At 44.7% G+C, this 16,093-nt stretch overlaps 2 protein-coding genes across 4 annotated transcripts in view; one reads left to right on the top strand and one right to left on the bottom strand.

Annotated features, from left to right (window-relative positions):
* Positions 1–16,093, bottom strand: part of crp (transcription factor cropped) — a 143,594-nt gene that overhangs the window by 23,652 nt on the left and 103,849 nt on the right. The gene's annotated exons all lie outside the window — the stretch shown is intronic.
* LOC143032780 (uncharacterized) overlaps positions 10,651–16,093 on the top strand; it is a 6,078-nt gene continuing 635 nt past the window's right edge. The window contains exons 1-4 of the mRNA XM_076197807.1: positions 10,651–11,089; positions 11,761–11,997; positions 14,317–14,503; positions 15,310–16,093. The exon at positions 15,310–16,093 is cut by the window's right edge and continues 635 nt beyond it. Of these exons, the coding sequence (XP_076053922.1) occupies positions 10,937–11,089; positions 11,761–11,997; positions 14,317–14,503; positions 15,310–16,093 (1,361 nt within the window). The 5' untranslated portion in view covers positions 10,651–10,936. The remainder of the gene's footprint in view (positions 11,090–11,760; positions 11,998–14,316; positions 14,504–15,309) is intronic.

Below are 16,093 nucleotides of genomic sequence, written 5' to 3'. Positions count from 1 at the left end.
GGGCATCAAAGACAAAGACGTGGATGAAAAAGACGAAGAGGAAGAAGAGAAAGGAGACGAGGAGGGACAAGACATGGCCGTCAAATACGAGTACTAGGGAAGTCACCCTTGAGGAAGTTCATGGGTCTTATTTCGAGTCTTCCTCGACGGAGAACGAACTGCTCTTGTTCTCTCCTCCGCAGGCGCTCTTCCATTTCGTAACTGCGCACACGTTGCGACGGAGGAAAATGCAAGTTGAGGCGGCAGAGGGGGAACGGGGAGGGGGAGCGCGCGCAAGGTAATGCAGGTAGGGGGGAGGGGGAGGGGGTGATGGATTGCAAGATAGGGAGGGTCTGAGCGGAACAGCCCCATGCAATGGGAGTGCAGCAAGAGAGTGGGTGCATGACACCACAACAAAGCAGTGCCAACTGCGTAGAAGAACCACACAGCAGTGAAAAAGTATGAAGAAACTGCATGGCACAAGACCACAAGGCATTTCACAACAGAAAACAAAAATCCCACGTATATGGAGCGGGGCAAAAAAGGACGACGTAGTTGCATAAATTCGCAATATAAAATGCAAAACTAAAAATGTTAAAAGGATAGCATATTTTGAAAAGACATGGGATATGCAATATACGTAGCATGTCGGCACTGATTCGACAGAAGTGTATGGCATTATATTGCATGCCAACGGTAGTATACATGACATGAACCAATACATGACGTCATATGAACCCAACACTGTACGCAAGTCTTCCATTACATCAATACATGACATGGGTACAGTTCTACGCAATGCAGGTTCACCATGCCAAACACAATGCAAGACTAAACAGTAAGACATGAAAAATGCATGACAGCGTATGGCCATATGGCAACATCGGCCAACGGTCTTCGGAAGACAACTACGCAGAAAGAACGCGGCGGCCACTGCACCGGCGCCGAGTGCATTCGAGTCTCCGTGAATCTGAGTCCTCGACGCTACGGAAAAGTCACGCCTACCTGGCGGACTTTTCGAATGCTCATAGTCTAGACATATTTCTTTCCATGGGTCCTTTCTCCAGCTGAAGACCCTGTCCCTGATTTCAGAACCATTTCATTTACTCTAACGTTTTAAGACGTATACTATAAAAATCATATTGACACGTTGAATGTATGGGAAAGCAGAGCGTCAAAATACCATATGACGACTCTCAAGAAATAGGATATGGGACTTCATAGAAATAATTCTACCCCAGTACACCCATGTTACAATTGAATAAAGTTTTATCACATAACACGAGATTTTTTTTCGAGTTAAAGCGTGATTTCAGAAAAAAAAAATTATGAACAGTTCATATCTCATAATCATATATTTGACATTTGATGACTGATGCGTCAGATCATAGGTGTTATTTCTGTCGAAGTAACATGGGGCTAAGACAATAGTAGATATCTCGTTCGCGCAGGTGCGCGCGCGCACACAAGCACACACACACACACACACACACACACACACACACACACGGAAAAATCGTGACATGTGGACTGAATCTATTTGAGGTGGACAGATCCATCGAGTCTCAACATGTGACACTGCCCACTCTCACCCTCCCCCCTCTCTCTCAATAAACGAACAAGCAAAGACATAGCTATGACAGTAGTAATCTCGACCGCACAGGCGCGCGCGCACACACGCATTGGGAAAATCGTGACATTGTGTGGAGTGGAGTTTAAGGTGGACAGAATCAGCGGGCCTCACTGGCCACTTTCATCCACTCCCCCCCCCCTTTCCCTCAATAAATGATCATGCAAAGGCAGAGCTGGGCCGATCACTGGCGTGTTTATGTTCATAGGAGCTTATCGAGGTCCGTCGAAGTCTATCCGAACGAGCCTGTGTAGGTCAGTTCTTCGAAAGGTTTCGACATTGTTGTTATGATTTTTTATTGTTATGATCATCATCATTAATTGGGATATTTTTCAGCTTGGCGGGGGAGCCTGAATGCCGAGTTACGCCGGTCCCAATAACATAATATTCATTACATTATCATACAATGTCTTAGTAAACAATGGCATGTTTTGGTGACTGGGTGTTTTGGAAGTAACCCGGGTCATGCATGGGATTTGGATAAATCGGATAATCGGGTAAATCGGATTGACTTTCCCTCAAAACCGACCCGACATAGAGAATTTACTTTCAGATAGGGTAGATGAGAGTATTGGGATGGTTTGGGCACATGGAAAGAATGAGTGAAGAAAGATTAGAAAAAGAGGTGTGGAAGGCAGAAGTGGATGGAGTGAACTTGAGGGGACGAAAGAGGATGAGATGGATGGATGGGGTGAAAAGGACTTTGAGCAAAGGAAGGAGTGTCTCTTGAGCAAGACAGGGGATAGAAGTGAGTGGAGAATGGTGTATGGATAATACTTTGATGCAGCACGAAGGGATTTTCTCCCCGTCCTCTTTCTGTTCTATGTCGACCTAGGAAGGGAGGGGGCGGAGGTAGGAGGAGGGAATGAGAGTGGAGGTTTGGATGATATACTGACGCAGCCCGAAGGGATTTCTCCCTGTCTTCTCTATTTTCCGCATGAGGGGACGGAGAGGAGGGGGGGGGTCGCCGATCAAGTGAAGCGGCCTGCTGTGGATGCACTGTGTCTTGCTGTATCGCTTCTGACCCGGGCATTGGGCAGAAGACCGGGATGACCTTTCATCCAAGAGGAGCTAAGGTGAGAAGGGGGGGAATGTTGGTGGATGGGAGTGTAATGGGTGGGAGTGGGTGCGTGCCTTTGATTTGGCTAACTCCATTATTAGGTGGAGAAGCCCGTGGTATAGACAATTAACCACACACACACACACAAATGACAAGCATTTTCTGGCACAATGATCTTGCGCACAAACACCATCAACACCAAATCTGCATTTTAATATACATGTCTTTTATAAACTCTAAACGAGTATTCGTACCATAATATTGCATTTCGTCTAAAACTACCGTACTAAAAAAAGTGACCATTCAATTCTGCCTTTGGTACGACTGGTTTCTCCCACCTGCCTGTCCCATCACTGCCATGCATTACTCCTGAAACTACTTCAATTAATCCACGGAAACCCATTTAACATTGAATAAAATCGCCATGCATCCATTATCCACTAGTTTTTGGTTTAACTCCAGAACCCCTGGGAATCCATGAACCCCGCTATAAGAGCCAGTCACGCTGAAGAGCATGAGTTTACCTCAGTCTAATCAAAGTCCTTGGCACAGTGGACATCTCATCTTAAACCAGATAGAAGGAATATGTTACAGTGACATCACCCCACCGTCCTGATTTCCCCCCAGACGCTTCCAATTTTCCGCGGGCTTTAGCAGTGGGTTCACGTCTGTCCTGTCATATACGGACCATACAAAGTATGATCAGTACATTTGCGAGCCGCGACAACTGGGATGACTTGAAATCCCGACTTCTCGGAATTGATACACCTGAGACAACAAACAAGGAAGGAAGATGCAGTTCCATCTCTCTTCCTCCCTCAAGGTATGCTTAGGTAACTGTAGTACACTTAGAGTTAACACGAGTCTTAAAAACCTAGGTCAGGGTATGGCCGACTGTGGCACGCAGAGGTTTTATGATTTTCTGTTTGGTTACAAAGGAAAAACGCCCATATTACACTTGTGCTTTAATCAGCCATTTCCATTCTGTTGAACCATAAGATAATCTTACGTTTATCCTGGCTGATGCCAAACTTTTTATTAATCCGTGCCAATGACGGTGCAGGCCATCTTAATACCATCTACCGTGCCATGTGGTACTCTTATACTGACTGCCGCCAGTCATTGTGTGTGTGCGCGCGCGCGCTCACAAGGTCAAAACACTACAAAATCTGAGCTCTCCTCCAGTAGGACAAAAGATGTCGACTCCAATACAGTACATGGCCCAAGACCTTGATGAGTCCCCCTCTCTCTCTCTCTCTCTCTCTCTCACACACACACACACACACACACACACGGTTACCCTCGTTGTTGAGGTTGCGGTACTATAGTCGAGAGGGAGTGTTGGTAATCTCGTGACTCCATGATCCCCGCCTTGGTAAACGCGCTGTAACCGTGTCGATATTAGGTCACATGCGGATTAAGTGCATAATTTTGCCACCGAGTGCAATGGAAAGTCTTCGTGCTGATAACAGAAACCCAAAAAATATGGTTGTCTCCATTTGGTGAAGGATGCTTTCCTGGACGATGTGAAGAGTTGCTCACTCGAGATTGAATAAAAAAAAAAAAAAGGTTGAAACATGACGCCGTGTTTTTCCTGCATCTGCATGATAGCTGCAGTTTCCCGCCAAAATTATCCAACCCCGACAACTGATATTTCCCATCCAATTATCTATACATTATGCTCAGAATAAACCATATTTGATGACCATGTTCACATTTTCTATACTAACAATAGTACAAGCTAAAATATAAAAAATACGACAGTTCTCATTTGTTATAATACGAGTATCTCGCACTTTAAGATAAAAACGTTCAATAATTCAAATTCATTACTCATCGCGCAATACTTGCACCTAACTCCTACTTGCCGCTCCTTTCGTTATGCATGCTAACATACAACTGCTAAGACAGTTACGTCCCCGGATATAAGCAAGTTGGACCTGACCACCGACAAGCAGTCAGGCGCCAAGATAGGAAAGGGGGCGGGCTGGCGGGTGGAATGGGCGGTAGCGTGGATGCACGGAAGAAAAGGTGGAAGTGGTATGTGGAAGGGAACTGCGTGTTGGCGAAGACTCAGTGGAGCAGAGTGGAGTTGAGAGGACGCCAAGTGGAGGGGGAAGCGAGGTGGAGATAGGAAAGTCGAAGAAGAATGGTACAAGACGAAACATGCAGAAAAAAATGTACAGGTAAGGCGAAAGAATTGGAAGCGAAACAGACGTAGACGGAAGTGAAGTTGCCGATACAGGGAAGGGCATACAAGGACGCGGTTAGGAAAACAATAGCAACACACTGGCAGGGCAGGAAGAGGTGCATGGAAAAATATATATTTATATATACATGCAAGATGGTAATGAGTAGTAGTGGTTGTCGCTTGGCAGCACTCAGGACGACCGAACCATGAGGCGACCGCGGCTGGCTGGCTGGCTGGCAGGGAGCCGATCAGCTGGGAGCGACGGCCGTATCCCCCTCCCTCCCCCTTAATCCCCCTCGCCTCCTTCTCCTCACGCGGTCACGTGATGTAACGACCACGTGGTACTGAACACCGGACAAGACCGGGTGTATTGGTGTAACGTCTGTAACTCGTTTTGCATGTCATTATTCGGGTAAAACATCATACGCTTGTTAGCTTGTTCTCTTCACCCTCCTCTTCTCCTCACGTCTCTCTATTCCAACGGCCAAGTAAGACGAGTGGGCGGGAAAAGGGGTTATCATGGGAGGATATAGTCTGCAAGCAAGCATTACGTCTAGCTTCGTCGCTTGGCCGAGGGTGCAGGCAGGCAGGCAGGCAGGCAGGACACATGTGCATCGCCGTGGGTTAGCCTCGCGCGGGGTCCCACCCGCGTGGCCAGGCGGCCGCAGCAGCTGGCGCGCGCTAGCCTCACGACGACGACGGCGGCGGCGGCGGCAACTGCTGCTGCTGCTGCAAGTCGCCTCCGCCCTGGTGCCACACCGCCCACGTGGTTCCCGCGACGGGCCCGCCATTACTGCATGACCACGTGATGGCAGAACAGCTGCTTGGAGAGGAAGGAGGGACGAGCGAGGGGAACTCGGACGTTGCCGCCGCCGTCAATACAAGACGATGCAAGCGTTGACGTGGTCCTTCTCTACATCTACACGTAACGTATTCACCGCGTGGGTGTCTACGAGTGTAAGAAGTACATTGCGCCATGTCATGTCACCCTCGAGGATCAGCTGTTACTTGTACACGTCGTTGAGGGTCACCTCCCACTGCTCCGCGGCAAAACAAGTAAACTATACGAATACGTATAGATCTATATCCATCCATTTCTGCGTGACTACGGCCGAAGCCGCCACAAGTGTCCTGGAGGAGGCCATGGTTACCTGCCTCGACAGCGGTACGACTACGAGTAACACCGGTCTTCGGTTGGCCGTTGGGTGGAGGAGGAGGTCGAGTGGTGGCGGTGAGGGAGATCGGGCGGTAGTGGTGGCGGAGGGGGTAGGGTGGAAGGTGGGGGTTGTGGTTGGTCTAAGTCTGCGCATCACGATCCTAAACACATCTCACTGGGCAGGTGTTGGTCTTGACGTCATTTAGCCCCGCGCCACCATGTAGACCTCTGGTCACGCTCAAACTGTGAAATGGCCTTGGTGCAATCTAGGTTCGGTTTTTCATGGTATCGGTAAAAAGTATTTACCGATTGTTACTGGAAAACAGTTCACTTCATCACTGCCAGTGTTCGGCTAAATGCCTACTTCCTGTGCTGCACACTGTTGATGTTTTCAAACAAGATATATTTTTCCACGCCCCCTCACCCCCACAAAAAAAATGAGATAGTACCTCTACCAAATATATTTCCCGCTGACACTGATGAAACAGCATACGAAAGAAATCGGAAGAATTGTTCTAACATTAGTCACTAAAATACTAATGAAGAATTAAGAGAGGAGAGAGACTAATTATATCGCAAAGAATTAACATTCTGGCGTTAATTTGACAATTCTTGCTTAGGTTTAGGAGAGGAAAACCCTCGTATCTTCCCCACTATCACAGGGATACCTTTCCTTCCTTCAAGTTTATACCATGAGCGCTTGGATGCAGATATACCGTGACGTCACGATACTCTGTCATAAAGCAGCCGCGCTCTCGTTGGGTTTGATTGTGGATGAGAACACACGTCCTCGAGGGGTCACGGTGAAGTGTCACGACCATAATTGAAGAACTTTTACATAATCTCAAACTTCCTCGGTTCTTTGCTTCACCGCATGCCCAGCAGGTGTTGTGTTGCTGCAACGGAAATTGTCCCTCAGGTCCCAAAGTGGTTACATTTTCTTTCCCAAAAGATGAAACATTGGCACGCGAATGGATTATATCCATAAGGAGGGGCAACATTACACATAAACAGAGCAGCAGGGTAACTATTCTAATATTATACCATCCATTTTATAATTGTGGATATCCCAGTGCATTTCAGGTTTATTAGAACATAAGAACCATCAATGTATAACCGCAAGTTGTTTTATGCAGGACCACTCCAAATAGTCACATTTTCTATGATGAGAGATCAAGTCATTCTAAGTCATTGATGTTCAATAGTAATTTTTTTTTATCGCAACAGCTTAGTCGTTGTCATTCACACTTAAATATGTACGAGCCGACAGCATACCCGGGGGAGGAAGGCATGCTGTCCATTGAATATTTTATTTTTTATTGTAATTTTTTTTTTTTTAAATCTGGTTAGAAACACACAAACACTCGGAGGATGAAGTGACGGTTGGATGAGTACCAATGGCAAAGAGACTATTAGGTGATATACAACATGTAATTAGCATACTCGTACAGAAATACACATTCATTCTGAAACAAAAATCTTGACTTGTTTATGTGTGCCAACTACACTTCGTTTCCGAGTATACAGAGAGGAAGACGTCCTACTTCGATGACAAGATTCCAAGACTTCGTAAAGAGGCACTTCCTCCACAATTTAGTGTGCGCGTGTGTGTGTGTGTGTGTTTATCCCGAGTATAGCATCTAGAATTTTATGCCAGGATAGTTGCAAAAAGTACTGATGTTAATAAATACCTATGTGATAGTGACCACTAATAAATGACAAAGAATTAATCATATTCAAGTTACAGAATAATTACTGTTTTATACATTACTCACTCGCGTCTGGGAAAGCATTGATAAATTACTGTATAATATCCGTAGCACAGACGGAGGACGGCACGAGTGATGATTGAAGCTGACGACGTCATGGCTCATCGCTCAGACCTTATTTAGAGAAGACATTGACACAACACCCTCGCCACTTACCCAACAATACTCCCAGTTCATCCCCATTAATATATTAAAATACATAAACATATACTCTAGGAGGGATTCTGTCCAGGTGGTATTTTGTCCGGGGGATTGTGTCCAGGAGGGATATTGTCCGGGGTATTGTGTCCAGGAGGGATTATGTCCGGACACCCGTCACTTGAGCACATTTTCGCTTGTCCGACCTTGCGCTCTTATGGCTTCATTCCCCTCATCCAATCCTTTCCTCTCTCGTTTTCTCTCGCACTCACTGGCACTCGATTCGTGTTTTTTTTTTCCAAAGGATACCTACTTCCACTCATTCTCACAACATGACCATACCACTCAAGTTAGCCTGATCTACTCAATCACCCAATTCCATCTACACCCGTTCCTGGATGACTTGCGTCGTACCTTTCTCATACTTAGTAACCCCGTAATAGCCTTCAACAATCTCATTCCATCTACCTCTATACTTCTCCCTATTGCAATTGTATTATTGTTATCAAATTTTCATTCCCATACGTAAGAGTCGGCACAGCTCTTCATCTCTCATAGTTTCTTTGACATTTTTATATTACATGCCGCCCTAAAGGAACCTACTAACTTATTTTTATCCCTCTCCATGACCTATCTCTTCCTACAAACTTCATGAGGAGCGAAGACGAGCGGGGAGGAACGGGGTAAGCTGTGGGTATATAAGCTGTCAATGATTTGTCTGTGTACACTTTGAGGAAGTCCTTTCAGGACGAAACGTTTGGAATAAAAACTATAACGGTTCCTGGTGTTTACCTCACCACCTTTCTACTCAAACTTCATGCACACCAGTAATTTTCTACTTAGTTCATTATCTCCCCAACACCACCCTGCACACACAAGGACCAAGGCTAAGTACTTGCTAGTGGTGATCCTACGGAATGTACATCGAAGAGAACCATCTCCCTGGTGCCCATCCACCTGTCAACACCCTTATCCCCTCTCCCCACCTGGGACCAAAGCGTCTATCAACATCGACTAACCCCCCCCCCCCACACACACACACCGGGCCATCCGTAGGGACATATTTTTGCACAGGGCGAGTTAACATGTTCCCCTCCTTCCAGCTGGCCCGTAATTTAGAATGAACCCACAATAATAACACGAGATATTACAAAGTTTCTTCCCAGGGAGATCTATGGGAAAACATAAATAACCTATGCTAACACCTAACTCTGGAAAGATTCGGGTTTCTATTCAGTAAAGTTTGATAACTATATTCTGTCGTAACACGATAAGTGTTATATTATATGTATATATATATATATATATATATATATATATATATATATATATATATATATAATGAAGTAGATATATTAACACATGAGTAAAATAAAACTTGACCCACTCTCGGAGAAAGAAGCTAATACACAGTAAACCGTATGTTTCGACCACTGATCCCCTTCATCAGGTATGCATTATATATATATATATATATATATATATATATATGTGTGTGTGTGTGTGTATATATATCATATATATACATATATACATATATATTATATATATATACTGTATATATATATATATATATATATATATATATATATATATATGTATAAACGCAAACCAGTCTACATTATACAGTAACTAAGGTCGACGAAAGCGAGGTGGGAAGAGAAGACGAAGTACCAGGGATGTCAACGCAGTCTTCAAATGATCTGTTTCGGAGAAGAGCAACAGTGGCCGCTGGAAAAGGCGACGAGAGATGTTGTTGAGGGAGAAAATGTTGGAGGAGGGAAAAAGTAAAGAGCGGGCTGAAAAGACAGTGACAGGACAAAACGAAAGAATGAAAAAGTAATGTAAGAGATGACTGCTATGTTTCGGCAACTTCGTAATACATTAAACCACAGGTTTAGTGTAAGAGGTATTCCTTGATAACCTCTCCCCCTCATCATCAGTTCTACTTAACTGGGAAACAGATCAAGCGTTAGTAACTTTGCAAAGTAATAACTTTCCCTCTCCATTTCTTAAGTTTGGTTCAACTGCTTACGTCGATAATCTTATTTGTTAAAACCATATATATGGTCTGGAAAGCCATTCCTTAACATACTGAATACATTTTTAACATAATTTCCATGTAACAAACATACTATTATTATTAGAAATGGACGAGTATGCCATTCCTGGCATATGGATGAAAAGAGTCCTTTTGGTATTATAATTTATATGATATATATATATATTTTTTCGCATCCGACCTTGTTATGGACCAAAAGGTCTCCTGTCGGCATGCTCCGCCTTTGTAATCCTTTGAAATGTATATACGCATGTTTAAGTTGAAATGGGACAAGCAATCCAAGCAGCTACAGTGACGTCACCAATCTCAGTAACTAACCAAAGACAGCGTTTACCTGCGCAAGGGTAGACCTTACTCATTGGGCCTTGGTAATGGTCGTGATGGCGGGAGCGGTTGTAGTGGAGGGAGTGGTGGTGGAGGCGGAGGTGGTACAGAGGGAGAAGAGGCAACGCCGCGCACGAGTCCCTGCGGTCGATGGTTGCTGGGCGACAGCCACGACGAGACGAGGCGGGGGTGTGTGTGCGTGCGTATATACGTATATGCGTCTACTCTCTCACTTTGTGTGTATGAGTGTACGTATGTGTGCGTGCGCGTGAGCGCGTGTATGTTTGTGTGTGTGTGTGAGAGAGAGTGCGTGTGTGAAGGGGGGAAGGGGTGCGTGTGTGAGAGGGGAGGGGAAGAGTGTGTGTGTACGCACGAACGTATGTATGAGGGCTTGGAGAAACGAGGAGGCCGAGGATACCAAAATTCCCGCCAAAACCGGTGGGACGCTGTGCGGACGGACGGACTCCAACGCCACCTAGAGCTAGGAGGCCGGTTCACGTCGACGTCCCAGAAGGCCGTCCACCCGCCATGTTTGGACACGACTAGAAAGTGTTGATGGTTTACTGAGGTTTTCGTTGTTTATGCTTTACCGTTTTATTTCCTAGTGCCTGTCACAGTGCGAGCGCTATGCCTAATAAGTGCTGTGTCCCCCACTGTAAAGGGAATTACCAAACTGGGCCACAGGTCTCCGCATTCTCTTTTCCCAACGATGAAGATCTTCGGGCAAGATGGCTCCGCGCTATCAGGAGAGCCGATTTTACTCCAACAAGGCAGACGAAGGTAAGGTGATGGCACGTGGTTTTGTTGGTTTAGAAATCTTCAAATAACTAGTGACCCCAAAGAGACAATATTCAGCATCCTATATTGTTTAGCATACAGTTTTGTACGTGGGCAGTTATTACATTTTCTACAGAGTTCTACTAATAACATTAGCCTTGAATTGATCAAGAACTGTTATTAAAAAAAAAAACTTCCGTGTATTTGAACATATTTCACAAACGTTTTTGTTTAAATACCGGACATTATTTGCAATAATTTATACAGAACATCAATTATGGACAAAATCGGTTGCAAGTTAGAAAGCCTGAATGTGTGTTTTTGAGGTCAACTAGTTATCCTATTATTGTTACTATTACTTATCCATCAAATTATGTTACTATCTTTGTGACTTACCATTAGTTACTATTATAATTTCCTCATTTGAAGTTTGTTTTGACAACACAATTTCTAACACCGGACAAACTTCGGGATACAACGGATCTGTCCGGTATTACCATCTGATATAACGGACCTTGATATAACGACAGACCCTGGCCCCATACCATCCTTTATATCGAGGGTTTACTGTAAGAAGTATTAAATTAGCATTCCACAATTCTATTATTACTACCACTACCTTAGTATCTCTTTTACTTCATCCATGCCATGTGCATTTACATTCGTAACTACAGGTCTGCGAGCTACACTTTGCTCCTGAGGACATCATCCGGAGTTGCAACTTCACTGACGACGGAGGAAAACATCAGAACCATAGATTGGACCGGCCAAGACTGACGTCGGGCGCAGTTCCGTACATCATGCCAAACAAACGGAGCTTCATTGCGGCCACAGCCCCGTCTCGGAAGAACCCTCCAGCTGCTAAGAGGGCATCTGCAGCTGGCACGAAAGAGGAACACCGTCGGCAGATGGCAAGTGTCACCGCACATTTCGTAAACCTCATGAATAAAATAAGTGACAAAGAAAGGGGGGGAAAGGGGGTTATGGTGTTTGATGAGTCTAGAAAGTTGTGTCACGCCAGGCGAGATGGTCTGCCCAACCTGAGTTCCAAGGCGGTAGTTAATCTTTCGTTGTGTTTATTCTCCATGGCTTGACGGCAAAGTCGAACTGCTGAAGACATCTCGTTCGTGCTCGTCTAGTTTGATCCTCGTCACCTCTTGACATTCCCTTCATGAGTAATACACTTTCTTCAAAGGGCCATCCAATGTCACTTAATTCTACAACGTTATTGTGAGGTTACTTTAATGAATACTGAATGACTACGACGTGATATCCCCGATGATCGATTAAATTAATTCGCGATAATTATGGGACAGAGTGACCTAACGGGAAGCCAGTTAAACGACCTTCTTCGAGCGTGACATTGATATGTGTTGATCAGGACTCGTGTGGGAAGCGCAGATCTTATCCCTTCCCTGTCGACCAACCTGGCTCTCAAGCGAGTATATTCAGTCGAGGTAAATGCCACAGTATATATTTCGTAGTAAATACCACGCGAATTTGTTCAACTTGGGGAACCTCGGTCCACAGTCAACAAGTTAACCAAGTTATTGACCTCGGTTCTCGATAATGGCAAAAGGTTTTATTCGGTTCTGGGTCTGAACGGAGTCCAAACCTCCACCAATGGCGACCCATTTTGTATTTTTTTTTGTGGGGGGGTGGGGGGTGAAAATGAATGGAGATAAACGAGACAGCTCATAAGTCCGCGTGGAAAAACGTCCACGCGGTAGGTTCTACCGCGCGCGGTGTCCACAACCGGCCGTCAGCGAACCCTTCACACGGACAGGAAATTTCCTGAGCGGCCACGAGTTCTGGTTCATTCGTGGCAGGATATGGTTGTTGGTATGTATCTTTTAACATAATTTAAGCGTGTTTATAACATGATTCTTTACATAGTAACAGGTATCGTATAATTTACATCACACTGTATTATCACCAATCTATACAGCATACGATGGCTCTGTATAAAGACAAGAATCTAGCTTGAAATATGAACCAACAATAAGTTAACTTTTTCCTTCTGCGATTCTGTTCTATTCTTGCTTCAAAACATGTAAGCTTCATCCAATAAAATACGAATGTAGAGAAGTGTTGGTTGTAAACAGTGATAAATTTCGATACATATTACATAAGCGCGTCTTGAAAGACCATCTTAATACAGTTCTGAAACTATTTTGTTCCTTGGGTGGGTCCACCATCTGTAGAACTTAACACTGTATTCATCAAATACACTAAACTACTGAGAAAGACGCGTCTCCTCGATTATGTACATACACATACACACACACACACACACACATATATATATATATATATACATATATATATATGTATATATATATATATATATATATATATATATATATATATATATATAAACCGCTCAAGTAACGCGGTTATTTGGCGGGCCGGGAGCGGGAGAAATGTTGATTGAGCGGTCGCCCGGCCACCCGTCCGAGCGTGCTAGGTCGCCGCGGGTCGCTTACTCGAGCGTCTTTTAACGCGCAACTGTTGCACTTCGGCCCGCGGACTGACTCCCTCAATCGTCAGTTCTGTTTATCTTAATTCGATGTTTACAGCATTCGCGCCGCCGGTTATTATTCAAATGTAAGGTGAAAATGCAATAACATGTAATTGTTATGGGTAATATCTAGTGGACACTAGGACCTAAGCACTGAGATTAACTACCGTCAAGTCTGGAGATCGAGCCTTTCTGCCTGGTGTGTGTGTGTGTGTGTGTGTGTGTGTGTGTGTGTGTGTGTGTGTGTGTGTGTGTGCGTGCGCGCGTGCAGTGAAAATCACATGGACGCGTGTTTCTAAATAATGGTATACATAAAAACACCATGGGTCTATAATTTATTACTTTCCTTGGTATTCTGCACATACGCGCGCGCACACACACACGCACGCATATATATATATATATATATATATATATATATATATTTTTTTTGTCACGTGCTAGCACAGGTTAGAGTCCTTGGCTGTACCATGTTTCTATTTCTGCATGTTGGCCTCCTCGAGTCCCTCGATGTTGATGACTTAGAATTAAAGTGTATTGTGGTTGATAAAAATGTCTATCTTCACTGGGACCCATTCACTGTTGTACACACACACACACATATATATGTGTGTGTGTGTGAATACCGGGTGGAGAAGGGGGGAGAGTGGAGTTACGGTACAACCACGATGGCCAATCCGCATCTGATGATAACACTATTACACTGCAGATCGTGCTGGTAACCTACCGTGACATAGTGAAGTTAATATCTGAAGTTCGAAAGAGGCCTTCAATTTGGGATCCCACGGACGATAACTACAGAAACAAGATCAAGAAAATTGAGGTTTGGGATGAGATCTCCCGGGCATTTTGTCCTGACTACGACCAGAAATCCCCGACAGAAAAGGATCTAATAGGTAATTTTCTCTTATCTCATTCTATAAATTCACATAGCGAACGCTCACACGCATACATGTTCACATGAATATAATTATCACGTAATATTTTACTAATCTTATCTAAAATAATTGCCCCTCTTAATCTCCATTTAAGTTTAATTGCTATCAACGTCAACCGGGTGACATATAACGTGCAATAATGGCCAAGTCTTTTGAAACTCTTCGTTAAGATAACACTTTAATTATTTCATTCTGGTTGGCGCCAGGCGATTTTTATTCATTTGAAGAAGCATACTAGGGACAAAAGGAACCTGGGTCAAATCCGTCCTAAGGATACAATAAAGGATGATAATTCTTGTCAAGGGGTATACTCAATTCCTTCCGTACGGTGTCATAACCATTATCTTTATTACCCTGATTCCTATACATACATATACCAAAGGCTTTTTCCCCCTTACAAGGGAGGTGGCCAAAAAACAAAGGCATAGAAACCACTCTCACCCATTCCATCCCCTACATACTCCACTCCCCTCCACCCTCTTCCCTCCCTCTTATCTTGGCACCTCTTGGATGACGGGTCATCCCTGCATCTTGTCCACTGCCCTGGGTCAGAAGCAGTGTCGCAAGACACAGCACATCCACAGCAAGGCCGTTTCATTAAATCAGTGACCTCCTTCTCCCATCCATCGTACCTGGTGACCTATTCTTATTCCAGACATTACCTTTTAACTTCATGCTTTCCTGTGCTCCCCAATCGTTTGATGAGTTGACAATAAGAATTCCGGTGTACGTCAGTGTTCTATTTATTTTCTTCTTCTTTTCAGAGAAGGAACTGCAAGGTCGTTGGAAGAGCATCCGTGATTCCTACTCGAAGAATAAACGGAAAACGAAACCGCGGCCCGGCTCCTCGAAGATCCGTCAGTACATCTACACTCCTCACCTCTCCTTCCTGAACGATGTCCACATACCCAGAAAGGTAGCGGCCCCGTCTTCCGACTCCGAGGCGATGGAACTGGCCGTGGATGTGACACCGAACTTTGACATGATCATGCCCCAATCTTACTCAGCAAAGGCACAAGTAATCTCAGCACAGGTACAGGCACTCTCAGCACAGGTACAAGCACACTCAGCACAACTACAGGCACCCTCAGCACAGGAATATGCATACTCAGCACAAGAACAGGGATACTCAGCACAAGAACAGATGCAGCTAGCACAGGAACTGGCACGCTCAGCACTGGAACACTCACTCTCAGCCAAGGCACAGACAAGCTCAGCAAAACCACAGAGACGCTCAGCACAAAAAAGGACGCGTTCAGCACATGGGCAGATACTTTCGACAAAAGCACAAACACGCTTAGCAAAATTACAGACCCGCTTAGCACAAGAACAGGCACACTTAGCACAGGAAGAGACACACTCAGCACTAGAACACACACACTCAGCACAAGAACACACACACTCAGCACCAGAACTGACACACTCAGCACAAGAACAGACATACTCAGCACAAGAAATATTCTCTGAGGAGAAACATACACCTACAACAGAAGAACAGATGTACTACACACAAGAACAGCCACCCTCCGTGCAGGAACAGACATACTC

Source organism: Oratosquilla oratoria, chromosome 14, assembly GCF_046742065.1.
Source record: "Oratosquilla oratoria isolate Oo_2021 chromosome 14, ASM4674206v1, whole genome shotgun sequence".
NCBI classification, from domain to species: Eukaryota; Metazoa; Arthropoda; class Malacostraca; order Stomatopoda; family Squillidae; genus Oratosquilla; species Oratosquilla oratoria.
This window is presented reverse-complemented; position numbering and strand designations above follow the sequence as displayed.